The sequence below is a fragment of the Poromitra crassiceps genome (genome assembly GCF_964638095.1).
Source record: "Poromitra crassiceps genome assembly, chromosome: 10".
Taxonomy (NCBI): domain Eukaryota; kingdom Metazoa; phylum Chordata; class Actinopteri; order Beryciformes; family Melamphaidae; genus Poromitra; species Poromitra crassiceps.
In genome coordinates this window covers 30,191,399-30,212,519 of record NC_139631.1, presented here as the reverse complement: position 1 = coordinate 30,212,519, position 21,121 = coordinate 30,191,399, and the positions used below count along the sequence as shown (strand labels likewise).

At 46.7% G+C, this 21,121-nt stretch overlaps 1 protein-coding gene across 5 annotated transcripts in view; it reads left to right on the top strand.

The window, feature by feature from the left end:
* Positions 1-21,121, top strand: part of LOC310784037 (pre-B-cell leukemia transcription factor 3) — a gene marked incomplete at both ends in the record, with an annotated part of 84,007 nt that overhangs the window by 56,006 nt on the left and 6,880 nt on the right. For 3 of the 5 annotated variants that reach the window (XM_083644992.1, XM_083644995.1, XM_083644994.1), the window contains 4 exons: positions 11,383-11,630; positions 13,164-13,354; positions 14,466-14,601; positions 20,867-21,032. In XM_083644992.1, coding sequence (XP_083501118.1) covers positions 11,383-11,630; positions 13,164-13,354; positions 14,466-14,601; positions 20,867-21,032 — 741 coding nt within the window. Of the gene's footprint in view, positions 1-11,382; positions 11,631-13,163; positions 13,355-14,465; positions 14,602-15,806; positions 15,837-20,866; positions 21,033-21,121 lie in introns of all 5 variants that reach the window. The other 2 variants (XM_083644991.1, XM_083644993.1) reach the window with 1 other exon arrangement.

The following is a 21,121-nucleotide window of genomic DNA, read 5'->3' as shown; positions in this document are numbered from 1 at the left end:
TTTCTCCACCTCTAGCCTTTAAAATAATGCATGTTGGGCTTGATGTGTGGATGAAGTTGTGCCTGTAGATGTGCCTGCTGCTTGTCGCTGTGTACAAGACCTGCTGTGTGACCTGGTTTCATGCAATCTCCATCTTCTAATTAGGAGGCTGCAGAAAGGCTGCAACGAGAGGAGGAGTGATTAGTTGCCTTTGGGTATTTCATAAGTGGCTTTCAGTGCCACATTTGCATTCTTTGCTTGGGGTCTGAATAACAAATCAGCTGCTACCTTTGCTGCAAATTGAGGCTAGCAGCTAAAGACCATCAATACATGAAATATCAAATGAAATTGGGGGAGGGAGGGGGGGGGGTCAGCCCCAACATGCTAACACAGTATACAGGAAATACAATGAAATATTGAAACATAACACACAATGACTGTCTCAGAAGTCATAACTAAGCCTGCCCAATAGTGCGGACACTAGTACGTTTTATTTATTAATTTTTTTACATACCCATTGAGTATATTTTGCATCATGTTCAGCGTTAAGTACCGGGACATCTCGCTGGATAAACACACAGCAGTGTCTTAGTGAGTGCTACTCATTCTGTGACTAGCAGACCATGTGAACCGTGGTCGCCCTATGTTGGAGCCCCCATGCTGGATGTGTCCTGTAGGGTCAGTCAGTGTGCTGATCTGTAGCGAGGAGGTCCTGTCCACTCATTTGGCCAGTCTCCCCAACCGCTGCGTGCGGCCGCCACAGCCAGGCCTGGTCAGCCATCACTACACCACTTGGCCGTTTGCCCACATCGAGTCTTAGAGGGCAGGAAACAAACGCATGCACGCACGCACACATCCACGTACTAAACACGCACGCACGCACACATCCACGTACTACGCGCGCACGCGCACACTCACGATCGCAGCGAGTGACAGTGGCTCTTGTTTACCCCCGGCCCTCCCACCCTCCCCTCGGTCTCCTTTCATCCTCTCCCTCTAGTCTGTCATGTTGTGTGTCACTTCCCACAAATGTCAGCGCCACCGTGGGACAGTGATTAATTTTGGTGCGCTCGGCAAAATGTCTTCAAGATGTTTGTTTGAGTTGTCTTTTCCCACCCCCTCGCCCGCCCCGCGTCTTTGAGTCGTGGGGTCGAAAGTGACGACCAACCCCCCCCCCCCCCCCGACTACCACCACCACCACCCATCTCACCCTTCACCCCCTCTGTCAGAGCCTCCTCTTCTCTGGGAGGGGGCAGCGGTCATCATTGCAGGACAAAGGCTACCTGAACTGACAGAGATCTTCTTCTCTGACCGGAGCCACTTTTTTTGTCACTTCTCCAGCCCACAGCGCCCCCCCTCCACCCACCCCTCCCTCCTCCCCTTCCACGTGCTGCTGTCTGTTTAGAGTGTGCTGGTGGTGTATGATGGGAGAAGTCTTGACCCAGCACTGGGGGGCTGTAACACTTCACTGTCAGCGCGGCTGATTAGCTTATCACTCACCGCACTGGGAGGAAATACATCATCATTCCAGACAGGGATTCCCCAGTTTAGGAGCCCCGTTTCCCTGCCTCCTTTTACGCCGCATTTAATCACCGGCGCCGCCGCTCGCGCTCGCCATCCCCTCCAGTATTTCAGCCTCACCTCTAAAGCCAGTCCTCTGCGGCTCGCCAAGGAGACCTTCCTCCGTTCCGAGTGTCGCTTCATAAAGATAGAAGAGTCGCATAATGTGGGCAGAGGTACTCCTTGCTGTTGGGGGAGACGCTTGGCTGTTGGAACTGTCAAAAGTAGCTTCTTTCCTGTTCACTTCTCCCCTAGAATTAAGACGTGATTCTTTTCAGCTCGCTCCAACGACGGAAAGTGAAACGCAAAGTGGCAAATGTGCTGCGGCCTCCCCACAGCGCCGGTATCAGGTATGGTAATTACTCTGCCATTAACATTGGGAATAGCTAATGTGTATTAATGTGTTAATGGCATGTTAATTACTGTACATGCTTGAGAGAGCCCGCAAGGCATTCTCTCAGATTTCTTTGTGCCATGTGGATGTAGGCCAAGCTTAAAAAAAGACTTTAAAGAACGTCAATGAAAGAGGATCCTTATGTTTCATTTGTCAGAACAAAAGATTTTCAATGGTAATTTGATCCGGCTCCTTGCTGCCGGAGCCGAAAAGTCACTGATCCAGGCGCCACGACAAAGGAGATGATATGAAGTCAAAGGAGACGTGGAACGAGGCTGTAGTGACACTGGCCTCTTTGTGAAACGGATACTCTAAAGCCCTCTGTAGTCTCTAGTGTGCTGCTTTGGCAGCGGGTTCTAATAACACGCCGGATTAGGAGCCTTTGGATGTTGAGTGCCAAGCGCCCGAGTCGAGGCTCACCTTGCAAGAGCCTCGGTAACGGGGCTGCATGCCACGGCCGCCGATCTCGCACAGGGTCCACTCTACGGCTTTAAGAGAGATGACCTTTGCAAATATTGACAGAAAATAAATTCTGTTTCGATTAGTTAGCTTTGGGAGACCTTTGCGGATCAATGCAATTAGATGAGCAGGGTGTGGATACGTGGCCGGGGCTCGTTTCAACTGGAGGCACCGGGCGGGCGAGGAGCTGCAGGAGGTCAGGGTTATGTGTATTGACCAGGATGTTTTGGAAACAGCGGTGTAAGTAACAGAGTCACAGTGTGTGTCGTCAAACACTGTTAAGCACACGGGCCAGCATCGAGACAAGAGCAATTTACTGTAACACACAGCCTGCTGGCAGCACACTGCGTATTTTTACCATCTCAGAACAACAGCGCTATTGCAAAATCTGTGGCATGTAGGGAGAAAATAAACAACACAAGACACGGAGTCTAATAACGGATGCGATGTGAGGGAATTTGTAGTTGTTTCGTTGTTATATTTTGGCATTTTCGCCGCTGCCATCTTGTTTTTTTGGAGCCAGAAGTGATGTGAATTTGGATGAGAAGAGCCGTAGCGCCGCCTGCTATTGGTCTGTGATTGGCGAGCTGCGCGATCACTGGACAGACAACCTGTCAACCATGTCCAAAACATAGTCTTTTTTATCGTCTATTTTACTCTAAACCGGTGAGTTATATAAAAATTCACCCCCCCGTACAGTTGTTATATATTACTTGACCCAGTTGTGTTACGACTACCTGTTCAAAACAACGTCTGTTTTACCTGGTCAATAATACTGTACTGTCACAGGAAGTGTAAACACAATAGGACGTAATTGGCTGACCCCTGCGTTGGAACATAAGGTGAATAGAAACCCAAACCGTTTTTTGTACCAGGTAACCTAACCAGGCTGTAAACACGTTCATTTCTGTTGTAAAGTCAGGCATTTTAACATGGGGGTGAATGGGGAAAGACTCGGAGCCAGCCTTGAGTGGCCATTCAAGGAACTACTTCAACATTGGCCCCAAATTTAACTTATATTACATCAAAAATAATATGTGGCTTTGTCTGCAAGGAGCGCTGATCTTGGCGTGTATGGTCTCACATGTTGACAGTACAGTGGTAGTGCATGGTCTCACATGTTGACAGTGTGGTAGTGTATAGTCTCACATGTTGACAGTGCAGTGTTGTAGTGTATGGTCTCACATGTTGACAGTGCAGTGTTGTAGTGTATGGTCTCACATGTTGACAGTGCAGTGTTGTAGTGTATGGTCTCACATGTTGACAGTGCAGTGTTGTAGTGTATGGTCTCACATGTTGACAGTACAGTGTTGTAGTGTATGGTCTCACATGTTGACAGTGCAGTATGGTAGTGCATGGTCTCACATGTTGACAGTGCAGTGGTAGTGTATGGTCTCACATGTTGACAGTGCAGTGTGGTAGTGTATGGTCTCACATGTTGACAGTGCAGTGTGGTAGTGTATGGTCTCACATGTTGACAGTGCAGTGTGGTAGTGTATGGTCTCACATGTTGACAGTGCAGTGTGGTAGTGTATGGTCTCACATGTTGACAGTGCAGTGTGGTAGTGTATAGTCTCACATGTTGACAGTGCAGTGTGGTAGTGTATGGTCTCACATGTTGACAGTGCAGTGTGGTAGTGTATAGTCTCACATGTTGACAGTGCAGTGTGGTAGTGTATAGTCTCACATGTTGACAGTGCAGTGTTGTAGTGTATAGTCTCACATGTTGACAGTGCAGTGTTGTAGTGTATAGTCTCACATGTTGACAGTGCAGTGTGGTAGTGTATGGTCTCACATGTTGACAGTGCAGTGCGGTAGTGTATAGTCTCACATGTTGACAGTGCAGTGTGGTAGTGTATAGTCTCACATGTTGACAGTGCAGTGTGGTAGTGTATAGTCTCACATGTTGACAGTGCAGTGTGGTAGTGTATAGTCTCACATGTTGACAGTGCAGTGTGGTAGTGTATGGTCTCACATGTTGACAGTGCAGTGTGGTAGTGTATGGTCTCACATGTTGACAGTGCAGTGTGGTAGTGTATAGTCTCACATGTTGACAGTGCAGTGTGGTAGTGTATGGTCTCACATGTTGACAGTGCAGTGTGGTAGTGTATGGTCTCACATGTTGACAGTGCAGTGTGGTAGTGTATAGTCTCACATGTTGGCAGTGCAGTGTGGTAGTGTATAGTCTCACATGTTGACAGTGCAGTGTGGTAGTGTATAGTCTCACATGTTGACAGTGTAGTGTTGTAGTGTATAGTCTCACATGTTGACAGTGCAGTGTGGTAGTGTATAGTCTCACATGTTGACAGTGCAGTGTGGTAGTGTATGGTCTCGCATGTTGACAGTGCAGTGTGGTAGTGTATAGTCTCACATGTTGACAGTGCAGTGTGGTAGTGTATGGTCTCACATGTTGACAGTGCAGTGTGGTAGTGTATGGTCTCGCATGTTGACAGTGCAGTGTGGTAGTGTATGGTCTCACATGTTGACAGTGCAGTGTGGTAGTGTATAGTCTCACATGTTGACAGTGAAGTGTGGTAGTGTATGGTCTCACATGTTGACAGTGCAGTGTGGTAGTGTATGGTCTCACATGTTGACAGTACAGTGTTGTAGTGTATGGTCTCACATGTTGACAGTACAGTGTGGTAGTGTATGGTCTCACATGTTGACAGTGCAGTGTGGTAGTGTATGGTCTCACATGTTTACAGTGCAGTGTGGTAGTGTATAGTCTCACATGTTGACAGTGCAGTGTGGTAGTGTATGGTCTCACATGTTGACAGTGCAGTGCGGTAGTGTATAGTCTCACATGTTGACAGTGCAGTGTGGTAGTGTATAGTCTCACATGTTGACAGTGCAGTGCGGTAGTGTATAGTCTCACATGTTGACAGTGCAGTGCGGTAGTGTATGGTCTCACATGTTTACAGTGCAGTGTGGTAGTGTATGGTCTCACATGTTTACAGTGCAGTGTGGTAGTGTATGGTCTCACATGTTGACAGTGCAGTGTGGTAGTGTATAGTCTCACATGTTGACAGTGCAGTGTGGTAGTGTATGGTCTCACATGTTGACAGTGCAGTGCGGTAGTGTATAGTCTCACATGTTGACAGTGCAGTGTGGTAGTGTATAGTCTCACATGTTGACAGTGCAGTGCGGTAGTGTATAGTCTCACATGTTGACAGTGCAGTGCGGTAGTGTATGGTCTCACATGTTGACAGTGCAGTGCGGTAGTGTATGGTCTCACATGTTGACAGTGCAGCAGTGCGGTAGGCTGAGGTGGAGCCGCCCCCTTCCTCTTCAGCGGGCCACATGAACCCAGCAGGGCTCTGGCTTTATGGCTCTCCTGCTCACACTTCAGTGATGAGAGTAAACAAGCGGCGGGCCAGAGGTCAGCTAAGCCCACCGAATGAAAGAGGGCACAGGGGGAAAGAGGTGGGAGAAGAGGGGGGGGAGCGGCCCCAGGCAGTGCTCAGATCACTGTCAGGGCTCCAAGCAGGGAGTGATGTACGAGACGACGGCCCCCAAACCCGGAAATGATTCTAAACAGAGAACAGGGAGACTATATGAGGGAAACGGGCGCGCATTGTCTTTATCTGTCAAATGTGTTATTTCCTGGGATCAGATAAGCGACAGTGAAACCTGTAAAAAATGAAAAGGAGAGCCGCCCCGGACTGATAGGGATGGATTCATCACGGTGTCTCCTTTGTCTCAGCCATAGAGGAGAAATGAGGAGCAATCACATAGGCAGCTCCTTTTGCCCAGCTACTCCACCTGTACCGTTGAATGACAAATGATGCAGATTAAGAACACGTTACTATTAGATTTTTTATTTTTTTCTCAATGTTTTAATCATTACGCGTTCTGGTAATTAAGTGCACCAGCATCATCAAAGATGCATGAAATAACTAAGGCCATATATAGATTTTTCATTCTCAAGTTTCTATCGCTAGCAGGCTTTAACGGCCAAGGTGACACACACACTACACCACACTTTTCCCTCTCGCACTGAGATTAATCCCGCTCTGGCTGCGGAGGTGGATTAGCGAGTGCCGCTAACTCGGGTGCCCCAAACTTGTTTTAATACCCATATCATCATCAGACAAAAAAACACCATCCAGATTGCAGAAAGGCAAGCAGCACGGCGGTGCTAGAATGCGAACGTGGCTTTTGGAAGTTACTATACAGATTTGTCAACCGCACAGCAAATTAAAGATATTATCTGGCTGGAGCCTATTTTATGGAAGTTGTTGTGTGATGATGCTGGGCTTAGACAGTGAGTCCACAATCTTCCACTCCAACAAAGCTATCGGATACAACGAATAGAGAGAGTCTCAAATGTGTTTTTTCCTATACAGTATGTGTAGTTTTGTATTTCTTTCATTTCCACTAGTTGAGTATGAAACGCATCACGTTACAGAATTTAATATGGAATCGATTGCATTTTTTTTCCCCCCTACGTACTGTAGCCCGGGCCGCTCGTGCTCTCGCTGGGTAACTTCAGTCGTTGTTGCCTCCTCAGTGGAAACGGGTAGCGAGAGAGGCAGACATGTTTGTTATGAATGGCCAGCAGCCGTTAGCTGCTGTGGCACAAACACACCCCGGTGGACTCCTGCAGGGACGTCTGCTTCTCGGGGCCAGCGGAGTAGTAATCATTTTTATCCCGCTGATTTCCCAAATAGAAATGGACACGTATGATAAAAATGTCACGGCCACTCCACATGTCAGCGGCCTTAACGGGATTACGTGTCACTTTCTAATGTCTCGCTCTGTTTTCCTTTTGCCCGCGAATGGCCGCCGCGTTATTGCACACGGAACTTTGCGGTAATATATGGTAAGAGACAAGTAGCTCTTTATGGCGTGTGATTATTTAGTTTGAATGAAACCAGTGATTTATGCCCATTTAGCTGAAAAGCCCTGTAAATTCCCCTAGCTGCATTTCCCCTGGATATAGAGTGAGCGGAGTGAAAGTGACAACTGGGTTTGGTGTGGAAATGTACGCTGCGTCCCAGAGTTATATTTAATATACCTGACATGAAAAACGTGCCTACCTACTTACCGCCACCCGCAGCACAACGGCAGGCGCAAGCCCCCCGCTGAGCTTGCTGTTGAATCAAAGAGTGGGCGTAAATAGTGAATTAGGAGAATATGAAGCGTAGTGGCAGGGAAAAAAACCCCCACCTGCTATTAGAGCGTGTTGAGATATGTGGCCGGGCAGCTGGTCAGTCAACGTTTGAAATCATGTGACGCTTTGTCTCAAACTGGAACACAGAGAGGCGAGCGTGTCCAGAACGAGAGCTTTGGGTGGAGTTTGTTTGCCGACACAACGGTGCGATGTGGATGAGGGTTAGTGGAGCAGTGGGCATATTGTCCACATGGATGGCTTGGCTCTCTCTGTGAGCCTGATGGAGCCTTGTCCAGCATCTCAATGTCTCCGGCACAAATAGCCACATTCATCCACTCCTCTCACACCATTACACCGAAAAGACTCGTCCAGAAATAGAGCCAAATGTGTGTTTCAGTAGTGGCACCGCAGTTGAACACAAAACGCAGCAACAGGGTTGGGAGAGGAGGAGGTATAGGCTTGGGCCGATTTTCGATATCATCGCATATCGCGATATTTCCAGAATATTCTAAATTTCCAAAATGGAAATATCCTGGAAATATCTGAATTTCGGAAATGTACCAAAAATGCGGCCTAGCGGGCTCATTTTTAAAGCTACAATGAAGCTATCGTATTAACCTAGAAGACCTACGGCATCCATTGATACCAACCATGTCACGCTAGCCTGTTGGGAAGGGGCTAAATAACCTTCCAAATCAGGCTCGATGTTGGTGAGGGAAAAACCGACATGGCCATTTCAAAGGGGTCCCTTGACCTCTCACCTCAAGATTTCTGAATGTGAACGGGTTGTATGGGGACCCAACCTGGGGAATGTGGTTCCTCTCTGTTAGAGGCGATGAGGAGGAGGATAATAAAATGATATTTTTAGGGATATGATCCAGTTTCAGTTGTTCTAGTCTCATACAGTTGTTCTAGTCTCATACTCTGTACTATATCTAGTCTCCTGGGTGACTGAAGTTTATAGTTTCCCTACCTTTTTTTAACCACTATAGCCCTGATAACATATACGGTAATAATATAATACTGTAGTGATAGTGATATTTGGCCAGGACTATATCGCGATATTTACATTTTGATATTGCCTCAGCCTAGGAGGAAGCATCAGAGAAGCACCAGAAATATGATGCGTTTCCTTATTTTTCCATTCAGGATTGTATTGAGAAGGAAGAAAAGTAATGTTTTGCTCCTGTAGTCTGTACTGCTGTGGCTGGTGTGTGGTGTCAGTCTGTACTGCTGTGGCTGGTCTGTAGTGTGGTCAGTCTGTACTGCTGTGGCTGGTGTGTGTGGTCAGTCTGTACTGCTGTGGCTGGTGTGTGTGGTCAGTCTGTACTGCTGTGGCTGGTGTGTGTGGTCAGTCTGTACTGCTGTGGCTGGTGTGTGTGGTCAGTCTGTACTGCTGTGGCTGGTGTGTGAGGTCAGTCTGTACTGCTGTGGCTGGTGTGTGTGGTCAGTCTGTACTGCTGTGTGTAGTCACTCAGTCTGTACTGCTGTGGCTGGTGTGTGTGGTCAGTCTGTACTGCTGTGTGTGGTCACTCAGTCTGTACTGCTGTGGCTGCTGTGTGTGGTCAGTCTGTACTGCTGTGTGTGGTCAGTCTGTACTGCTGTGGCTGGTGTGTGAGGTCAGTCTGTACTGCTGTGGCCAGTGTGTGAGGTCAGTCTGTACTGCTGTGTGTGGTCAGTCTACACTGCTGTGTGTGGTCAGTCTACACTGCTGTGGCCAGTGTGTGAGGTCAGTCGGGCAGAGCGTGGTAGAAGGACCTCTCTGATTGCATGGCTACTGGCTGACACAATAAAGAGCCACTAATCTTCTATTTAGAATCCAGAGGCCGGCCATATCTTAATGAAGCTGTAATGAGCTGTTGAAAATCCCTGAATTGCGAGAGGGATTATTGAATTGAAACAAGCGCGGTAATGATAACGTTCCACTGGCCACTCAGTATTTACTGCCCATTGAGCCACACTCTTATCCATTTATTGGACTGAGTCGCTTGAGCTTGTTTTTGTTGTCATTTTAACCTGCAGTGTTTTGCCTTTGTGTGTGTGTGTGTGTGGGGGGGGGGGGGGGGCTGTATGTTAACTTCTTTTGCACATAGCACTGGTGCTACAGAGGTTGATAGTTTTGTAGCACACAGACCATCAAATTGTAGCATGCTTATAAAATGTATGTTACCTGACCATCTCTAAAAACAACCACAAGTAGTGCAGCTCATCACTTAACCAGGTCTGTGACTAGCAAAGGACATTGATGTTGCATACAGGGCACACAAACTCCAAACCTTAACACGAAGTGTGTTTCATAACAATATAGCACGTGCGCTACTGCGGTAAATTCATTCATAGCACATGCTACATACATAGCATGTGCTATGTAGCATTGTACAGCCCTACCAGCGTGTGTATTCTTTGTGAAGTCCGGCTTCACGCTTACACTGTCAGTGCATGCAGGTGTGCACGCATGCTTTGCTAACCGGTGGCTGATTACGACTTGCTGACAGACCGGCTCGACAGAAAACCAGCGGACACAAACAGCGGGGTCCGATAACAAACGCAGAAGTCACGACTGAGCAATTTACATACAATTTATCCTGCGCTCATTTGGAGTCGTCTGAGCACCACTTCTAATTCTCATCGGCACTATTATTTCTTACAGTGTACAGTATGGTAAATTATCTTATTATTTCTTACAGTGTACAGTATGGTCAATGATCTTATTATTTCTTACAGTGTACAGTATGGTAAATGGTCTTATTATTTCTTACAGTGTACAGTATGGTAAATGGTCTTATTATTTCTTACAGTGTACAGTATGGTAAATGATCTTATTATTTCTTACAGTGTACAGTATGGTTAAATGATCTCAAATTAAGAGTGCAGAGAAATCAAGTGAAACATGTGGCCTTTTCTACAGTTCCTAGTTGTTCACTGTGTCAAAGATGGAGACGCTTACTAGAGGTATAGTTTTCTGTTTAGCATCCTTTCACAGAGTCGAAGTGCCACTTCACCATTGAGCATTTGTCAGTTTATGGATGTTGCTGTCATGTCAGCCTCCGCGTACACACAGTGTGCAGTGCAGTGTGTAAATAAAAGAGAATAGGCCCAGACATGGGCGACAGGAACACAGCACATACAGTACACACAAGGTACCCAGCACATGCCTGTAGGGGACTCCTCGTATTATAGCACATGCTCTAACTGTAAACCGAATGTTTGTAATTGGCCTTAAAAATCTGGGCTCTACAGTTCGATTGCATTTTGTGAGTTGAGTCTGATGGCGTTGTAGGCTACTGTATTATTATGGTGCTCTGTTTTATTTCTCACCGTTTTAAGGGTAATGTAACCTGGCTGCCATGGCCTGACCGTAGGCTTGAAAGAGTGTGTCCAGGTGTGATGTATGGTATGGCCCATGCCATAGAAAATAATGACGAGAGTTGGGAAAACTGAATGATAATTATTCCAGTTGCCATTGAGGTCGTCAAATCCTCTTTAAGATAATAAGCATTTTAAAGATCTATGTGATTTAGACTCGAGACTAAAAGACAGTCCTGTTAGTCAAACCCTCTTTAAGAGAATAAGCATTTTTAAAGATCTATGTCATTCAGGCTTTTGCTATTAGAGCTGTGGAATGACCTACCAGAAGAACTTAACCTTACAAAATCAGTACCATCTTTTAAATCCACTTATATTTATATTTATATATATATTTACTTTATATTACATTGTTGTTTATTCGTATGTGTTTTTTAATTCCATTCTTCTATTTAATTAATGTGTATTACTATTACTATCTCGCTCTTTAGGAATTCTAAATCCTTCCTATGAATTGTTATTATTATTATGGATGGCTAAGTGATCCTCTACTCCCTCCTGTGTCTTACAGGTCTCAGCATCCGCGGTGCCCAGGAGGAGGACCCCCCGGACCCCCAGCTGATGCGTCTAGACAACATGCTGCTGGCGGAGGGCGTGTCGGGGCCCGAGAAAGGTGGCGGATCGGCCGCCTCCGCCGCCGCTGCGGCCGCCGCCTCGGGCGGGGCGGCCGGCGACAACTCCATCGAACATTCCGACTACAGAGCCAAACTGACCCAGATCAGACAGATCTACCACACAGAGCTGGAGAAATACGAACAGGTGAGGAGAGTCTCCGCGTCCCGAGGTCGGGATCTCCCCACACCAGAACAGCTTCAAGATTCCTTTAAAGAATATTATATGACAATTGATTTTCCCATAGACGTTTTGAAAAATCCTTATGTTAGTTGGTCAAACCAAGCAATTCCGCTAAATTCAGAGACCATAGAACATTTCACTTACAGAAAAAACCCCGGGTCTGAGTGAAATGTTCTATGGTCTCTGAATTTAGCGGAATTGCTTGGTGTATTTCTCCAGTATTTCTCCAGCTCTGTGTGGGAGAACTGTCTGAGCAGGCTGAAGTACTAATGCAGGTTCTCCTGCACATCATACTGGCCTTCCTCAGTGTTTCAGAGCAGGCTGAAGTACTAATGCAGGTTCTCCTGTACATCATACTGGCCTTCCTCAGTGTTTCAGAGCAGGCTGAAGTACTAATGCAGGTTCTCCTGCACATCATACTGGCCTTCCTCAGTGTTTCAGAGCAGGCTGAAGTACTAATGCAGGTTCTCCTGCACATCATACTGGCCTTCCACAGTGTTTCAGAGCAGGCTGAAGTACTAATGCAGGTTCTCCTCCACATCATGCTGGCCTTCCATAGTGTTTCAGAGCAGGCTGAAGTACTAATGCAGGTTCTCCTGCACATCATACTGGCCTTCCTCAGTGTTTCAGAGCAGGCTGAAGTACTAATGCAGGCGATATGCATGACGGAGGACAATGTGTTCTCAGTGTGGAAAATAATTGCAGCATTACTCACTGTGTTGTAGTTGATTATAGAGATCCAAGGAGCGCCTTAGTCATCGATGTTAAATGAAAGTATGATCAGCTCCTTCACCTAGCACTTTGAGCCTGCCATTAAACACGCAGGCGTTATGGGCGAAAATAGTTCGGCGTAAGAGTGATGCCTCAGCAAGCCGGCGAGGTAAATTAGACTAATTTACTCGGTGCACTTTGAGAGGAGGAGGGTACGCGGGGGCACACAACACTTCGCCCCGGAGTGAATGCATCTTTCTTAAGGGTGTTTGCAGGTTTTAATTATCTAAATGTAAATACTTAACGAATTTTACTCCGAATAATGAGCTAAAGTGTGCACTACGTAAATGAGTTATTCTAATTAATCATGTATGAACTAGTGGTTTAACGAAAAGCTGTTTAAATTCTCTCCGCATTAGGCCCGAGCCGAGTCGCGCATCGGCATTCGTATTCATAGATGACTTCACCTCTTATGTCATCAAAGTCATCTATAAACACCACACTGTGTGGACGCTTTGAACAAAGAGGAGCAAGCATGGAATGAACTCATTGCCCATGTAAAAGTATCCCACCCTAGGATAATCGTCAAACCACGAGCTTATAGGAAGTTGTAAAATGCTTGCTACTGTGACTTGGAGCATTAACAGGACTGGGTTTGGCTGGTTTTCTCCTCTCTCTCTCTCTCTCTCTCTCTCTCTCTCTCTCTCTCTCTCTCTCTCTCTCTCGCTCTCTCTCTCTCTCTGTCTCTCTGTCTCTCTCTCTCTCTCTCTCTCTGTCTCTTGGCAGGCATGTAACGAATTCACTACCCATGTGATGAACCTGCTGAGGGAGCAGTCTCGCACGCGGCCCATCTCGCCCAAAGAGATCGAGCGGATGGTGGGAATCATCCACCGCAAGTTCAGCTCCATCCAGATGCAGCTGAAACAGAGCACCTGTGAGGCTGTCATGATCCTGCGCTCCAGATTCCTTGATGCCAGGTCTGTGGATCGTGTGTGTGTGTGTGTGTGTGTGTGTGTGTATACGTGTGCGTTTATGTGTTTGTGTGTGTGTGAGCAACTAAAAACTTTTATTACTTCCATATGACCCATATAAACAAATCCAGTGGGCAAGGTCATTTTTAGACTGTGTGCAGGTCTCTTTTTTTGGCACGCCGCGCAGTGTGAGCACTGGCGAGATGCATGATTTTAATTACGTCCATGTTCCATGCATTCTCCATTTGCAAGAGAACGCTGCCCTCACACCTGAGAGCAGTTAGGACCAAATGAAACGGGGGCGCAAGTCATGTGTAATGGATGGAGGGGAGGTCATCAGCAGGTGTTGTGGATTACTCTAATCACTAACAGTGTGGCTGCGCCGCCGCCGCCGCGGAGCTCCGCGGAGAGCGGGGACGAGTCGGGGGCCAAACAGCCCAAGTGGAAGCACATTTTCTGGCCACTGCCCCAGTGTGAAGTGCCGGTAAACAAGGCGAAATAAGCAAATGCTCAACGACATGAAGTAGTGCCCCGGGGAGGGGAAGGGGGGACCCAGATCTAGTTAGAGTTAGCTTGTTTCTAGCTGGAGATCCCTGGGGCTGTGGCACTTGAGGAACGATGCTCAACTGTGCATGCCATGATTTCTATAATGTACCGAGATGCACTCCGACTGGGCTTTGCACTCCATCACGGAGACCACCCATCCGCTGCACTAAACTCCACACATTACACGCTTGGTCTGGAGATTGGTGACCAACAGACCAAATTAAACATTGTATGTATTGTGTGTGTGTGTGTGTGTGTGTGTGTGTGTGTGTGTGTGTGTGTGTGTGTGTGTGTGTGTGTGTGTGTGTGTGTGTGTGTGTGTGCGCGCGCGTGTGTGCGTGCGCACATTTACTGTAAGCACGGTCTTTTCTGTGTGTTGATGAGGCTCAGAGCAGGACCCAGATATTCTGCCCCCCAGGCCCTCCCTCAGAGCCCATTCCTCATTATTTTCACCATTTACGTGCGAGATTGATTGTGCAATTTGTCCGATCCAAACGGATGAGTTAATGCTGGTGCCGCTAATAAGCTTTTGCTTTGGCCTTTTCTCTCGTTTGTGTTTCACACCACTCAGGCGGAAAAGGCGAAACTTCAGCAAGCAGGCGACGGAGATCTTGAACGAATACTTCTACTCGCACCTCAGCAACCCGTATCCCAGCGAAGAGGCGAAGGAGGAGCTGGCCAAGAAGTGCAGCATCACAGTTTCCCAGGTGGGTAGCCGCTCATCCCACAGTGGCTGTGCTGGGTAATAAGGGGTGGAAAAAAGGTCCAAAGTCTAGAGGGAGAGCTAGCACAGGTCACACCACCCCAGACACAATGTCCTTACCTAACCTTGACATTGTGACTGGCCTAATGATGCTTCAGTCAAGGCCGGTCCCAGTCAGTCAGAGCAGGGCCACAGGGACGCCAGGTCTATATCATCTTCTTGGCCTCAATCAAAGCACTATGCTGTCCTTCCTTAGCCGCCCACGCTGCGTCCCCTGCCATTTTCTCTCTCATCCCCATCCACCATGTGTGCTCTCTCTCTCTCTCTCTGTTGCCTGCTCAGTCGCTTAGCTCAATTAAGCTGTGAAGAGTAAAACAAAAAAAAAAAAGGGGGTAAAAAAGGCATCACTCATTATTGTGAGAAAAGTCTGGTGCCTCAAAACACCCGATGATACTGGGCATTTATTTTTTTGAAGTATGAACCTGAGTGTCTGTTTGCTGTTTGAGGCATATTTATGGCCACAAGTGACCTTGCAGGACTCTGCTAATTCACAGTATAGAGCACCAAAGTCACGCCCTCTCCCGGGTCGGGCACGGGACTTCAGAGAGAGATTTCATCAACCACTCATTTTTCCATAGACGTTTTTCGCAAAATGCTTATAAAAAACAGTTTCACTCTGACAAAAAAAGAGAAGAAGGTATAAATATTTTATTTATTTTTTCCAACATTTTGTTTACAAAACGTCTATGGAAAAATAAATGGGAATGTTTTTTTTGTGTTTCTTAGGTCGTATGCCGAACCCGGGAGAGGGTGTGACTTTGGCACTCTATAATGCTTTGACTTCTACAAAAAAAACACTCAAAAAGATGTGACTTTCCCACTTGATATACAATATACAATATAGCTGGGTAAACCTGAAGGCAATATCTCTCACACCCAACCCCCACATCCAAAGTATTATTATCTTGTGCTACAGTACTTTTTTTCTGCTATTATTGTGACTACTATCTGGATTTTTTATTTATTTTTATACTCTATTGTTCTATGGTTGTCCTCACGGGGACACGTTTTTAAGAGAAACGTTAATCTATACAATAAGGATTAATCTGCGGTGTTCAATTTTTGTGTGGGGAGGGGGTGTTGAGGGGTATATTGAGTGTAGTCATGAAGAGTCAGATACTGTAAAAGCCCATTCTTTTTTGCCTTCAGGGGGTGGGAAGCACCATCACAGTATCACAGGTATGTCATAACTTCTCCTGATCCACACTGTTCTCATTCTTTGTACCTCCTTTTGTTCATGTATGTGCAAATCTCCACACCTCCCACTGCACAGACCCCCCCCCTTCCTCCTCCCCCCCCCACACTAATGGACCAATGCTAATGTTATCAAAGCATACAGCAGTTACAGCTTTAAAGGAACACTCCGCCGATTTTCAACCAGCTTTGTATCATTACAAAATCAGTAGTATATCGGAAAACTGTAAACAGTGTTGCAGGCATTCATTTAGTTTGGCAGTTATTGAGAGTTGCTGTGAGTGAAGTTGTGGACTAGTGATGTCATTCATGCACAAATTTCATCACTGGTCCGTAACTTTACTCAAATCAACTCTCAATAACTGTCAAACTAAATGAATGCCTTCAAAACTGTTTACAGATTTCAGATAAACGACTGATTTTGTAATGCTACAAAGCTGGTTGAAAATTTGGCGGAGTGTTCCTTTAAGTTTGAATTTAGGCTAAAAAGGACTGGATAAGAATGATTTTCTGCATTTACACTCCATTACAAATTTAGCACACAGCAGCTATTTTTTGATGATAGCATACAGTATATTTCTAGACGACACCCATGTCACCATATTATGTTTGTGCAAATGTGCTACATTGTATAATTTGTTTCCTTTTCCTCTTTTTTTCCCCCCCTTTCTATGATTTACCACATTCGGCGTTATTTTATTGTTTGTTGTAGAGCGTCTACTAGTTGTGTCCTCTCTTGAATCCTCAGCTACGCTGTGTTTATTTATCTCCCCCCCCCCTCCCCCCCTCTCTCGTTCATTGTGTGCTTTATGGTGGTTTAAGAAATGGCCAGCGACCCTCACAAATGGAGCTGCGCTCTGTGTTCTCTGAGTGGCTGGCTGAACAGGCCACTGTACGTACGGCTTCCCACGAGAACAAATCAGTCTATGCAGAAATTAGAGGGCTTTTAAAAAATGCACTTGAACTCATCTCAAGGCCCATTAGGGGCGAACTGCTCGACGAGACATCCTTATTGACTTATTCTTAGTGCTTTGGCTCACTTTAAGAGAGCAACCAAGTCGCAGGCGTGACGCGAGGCCAACCGTAAGTGTGTTATCCCTCACTGACTGTACCGCAGTCTTTTTAGAGTCACTCTACCTGAGCTATTGTGAGCGTCCCGCTAAGTCGTTTTTTTTTTTCAAACACCCCAAACTCTCTTTGTGAGCTTTGGTGATTAAACAAGCGGGTCCATTAAGTAAAAACCATCCAGTAGTGAACGTTATGCCAATATCAATCCACAGGCTTTGCTCAATGCATCATCACTGATGAAACGCCCTGCGTCTCCCTTCCCTGAGACTGAGCAAAACCCAAATCCCCTCTCCTTGGTCAGGGGGAGATTCCTCCATGGGTGACTTAGCTAGTGGAGATGTTTGCTTTCCTGTGCTGGCACACGATCACTGACTGAGAGCCAATATACTGTACTTCTCCCTTTAACTGCCTGCAGTTCAAATCCTGCTTCCCCCCACCCCCAAAGCCCTTGAGAAATTCTGCAGTGATAACCTTGGGTGAACAAAAAGATAAATTTGGATTTCTTGAATGTATAGATTCAGTTGGATGTTCTTTTTTTATCTATGTTATTATTACCTGACCATTTTAATGTGTCTGATTCGATTACTAATATGACAAACGGCATCTCTTTCACCCAAGGCCAGTGTGCTTGTTCATAGCGACTGGGTGAAGTGCACAGAGCTAATGGCGTTGTCGAGATTAGCCCATAAGGCGATGGCGCTCTAAACGCACGACGCAGCCTTATTAGCTCCCTCTGTCACTTTGCATGTGCCATGTTGAGGCTCCTAAATGAAGGCGCGGGATTGGGCGGCTAAACGAAGGCACGTGATTGGACGGCGGTGTGGTTGGTGTCAGGGTTTATGGATGTGTCAGAGGCCATCAGTGATATCTCCAGGCAGGGCTATGGGAAAGGGACACTGTGTTCGCAGGGCATTAGGCCTCGAGATGGACTGTAAGGAAAGATCCCCCAATGCTGAGATGAATTTGCATTACGCTCTAGTGTTACCCGATTCACTGGCACTGTTCGTGTAAGTGAGTGACACTTTTCAATATTTCACATCATTATGGATTTAGAGAAACGAAGCCTTGAGGTTTTTATTCATTATTAATGTGGCCTGTATAATTGATATCGCAGCTAGGAAAACCACCTTTGTATTTCAAGCAAAGTTTGAGCGTTTGGCGCATTTTAACCCCGGCCGTATTGAGACTTTAGAAAAGATCACGCGTTGCCTTTCATCGACGAGCGAAGAGTATTGACCTGAAATGGGGGGTGGAATTGTTTGAATTATTAAGCACACTTCCATAGCCTCTCTGGTGGGCGGCGAAGAAGCAAACGGTGTCGTGTTCTCGCAAGGAGTCTTGAGCACGGTCATTATACAATCGCTGCCTTTGAGGCTGCTGAGGTCAGGTAATTCAGTCTCACAACCTGCTTCTCGCTACACGGAGGAGTCAATTGAATGCACGGCCTGCCACGAGATAAAAGGGAATTAGTTCTGTAGACCCGGGTTGTGGTCCCCACCTTCCAGCGGCGCGCGTTCGCTCAATGTTTAGCTGAACCCGAGAATCACTAAAGCCAGAGTTCAGCGGGCAGGAGAGAAGTGTGTGCACTCCGGATGGAGACGAGGGGGGGGGGGGGTGCTGTGGTACCCAGGAGATTAGGGTGGCAGGATGCAGGCATAACAACACTTCCTTCATGACAAAATAACCCCCGCCAGATCGAACCAATCAAAAAGCTGATGTTTCAACTACTTCCTCGTCAAATGATTAGCCCCATTACATTTTATTACAGTAAGTGTTACCCGCTTAATTACATCGCGCCATATTGGTTGAAGCAATATGGTGTGGTAAAAAAAAATAAACTAGTGTGTAGTAGTCTGTCAATGTCATCCATCACACTCACTACATGTGTGAACAACACTGCTGACATTTTTTTTTATTAAGTTCTGCCTATTACAATGTTTGTGTGACAACATTGTACTACTTGGGATTAAAGAGACTGATGACGCTCGGAAAAAGCATTTTCTACATTTCCCAGAGCTTGGTGAGCACTTTGTGAGCTGTCTGAAAACAGCCAGACGATTGCATCCTCCTCTCTGGCTCTCCAATCCTCCATAAGCAGGTTAAGTAAAAAGGATGATGGCCAGCGCTTTCATTGCTTCCAATTAAACCTTGCTTGTTAGTTTAACCTCTAGGTAAACCCATCAAACAATTGATGTCAAGGAAGCCCTGCCAACACTGGGCCTCGCCTGACTGGTCATTAATTTTAATTGCCTAGATATTAAAGATTTAGAGCACAGAGACGAGAGCGCAGGATAGAAATGATCTGATGTCCTGCGAAATCCAGTGGCTTTCTGCGCCACAGCATTGGCGGGCTGCTGGGGATATTAAAATTTAAGCACACGGGTGGAAATTAAATAAAGCGTCATTAGGGGCAGCTGCTCTTTGGCTGGTCCAGCCGTGGGCTGCAGGGCCGGAGAGGGGGGGGGGCAAGGCCAGAGAGGGAGGGGGGGGGGGGGGGGGGGGGGGGGCTGCAGGGCCGGAGAGGGGGGGGGGGGCAGCACAGCGACAAGACACTCTAATTTATAGGGCCATTAAAAACAACCATCATCTCATTATTATTCCACTGTTATTGCAGAGCCAGCATCCCCCCGCTCAGGGTTCACCCCTCATACAAGTTTTTCAGCCTCCGACTCTCATGTTGGGTGTCATCGTTTCAATTCAACATAATTAGCTTTTCCAACTAATCTGAATATAAATATGCCCGGTTTCATACATTCATTTCAACTCAAGACTTCCTCCAGCCTTTTAATATTTCACTCCGGCAGAATATATATATATATATATTTTAACATGATATGCATTAATGTTGACTGCCCCAATAATCTGTGGTCACCGCTGTCCGCAGGCCTTTTCTCTCCCAACTCTTGTTTTGGATCATTACAAAACAAGGGAAATTGCTTCTTGAGTTGCACACAGACACAATTGTCACATTGCCATCGTTCATAGTTGGCAGAAGTACCGTATTAATTTTTGGTCTTTTGATTTCCAAACGGAAAATGAGCAAGTAATCTTCATTATGGATACCCAAACGAGGCCAACCAATATTAGTGGTTAATGAGTTCATAAGTGGGTGTGCTTGCTTAAAAATTAAAAGTATTTAAGCAAAGTATGAGCATGAGTATGAGAACAACTTCATATTAGTTTTTTTTAGCATTCCATTGTCATGATTATGCTGTAAAATTAGTTGATGTCTAGTAGATATTTAATAGCACAAAACTGTATGTCATGCTATAAACTATATATAGCTCTGTTTGTCCTATGATATTTCACTGGCTGACAGTATGTGCACATTTACATGACATACATTTTTATATATGTTGTCATTCATCCTGAATGATTTGCCTGAATCAGACAGTGTTCCTTCAGAGGGTGAAAAGTGAGCACATTTGACTGAGTCTGCTGACAGGATGTGTATCCTTAACAGCAGCCATGGTCCTGATGTGAAATGAGGAGAACCTTAGTGCCCGTGCACTGGGAGACGAAGGGCCCCTTAGTGCCTGTGCACTGGGAGACGAAGGGCCCCTCAGTGCCTGTGCACTGGGAGACGAAGGGCCCCTTAGTGCCTGTGCACTGGGAGACGAAGGGCCCCTCAGTGCCTGTGCACTGGGAGGCGGGGGCCCCCAGTGTGTTGGTTCTGTCAGGAGACACCCAGAGAGCATGTCATGCTCCCATCCATGAGAAGACACAAGTGATTCCTGATTATGGCTTAATTAGCTTGTGTACCCAGTGGACATTACTGCAGGGGGCTGGGAATTGGGTACTTGATGGACCCAAACATGACATCTTGAAACAATCACACTGCTCAGTGCACTGTGCTGTGGCTGCTTGACGTCTGACTCCTCCGCGCCTCCTCTCTGCTCTCTCTCTCCCCCCCCCCCCCCCACCCCTCCCTCCCCCCACACACACAGGTATCCAACTGGTTCGGCAACAAAAGGATCCGGTACAAGAAGAATATCGGCAAGTTCCAGGAAGAAGCCAACCTGTACGCCGCCAAGACCGCCGTAACGGCGGCGCACGCCGCAGCCGCTGCGGTGCAGAACAGCCAGACCAACTCCCCCACCACACCCAACTCCGGTAGGCGACCCCAGCTAGGCAAGACACTGTGCCCTCCACCTCAGCCCCTAACCGGCGCTGCCTACCTGTGCCTCACTCTCTCAGGCAGC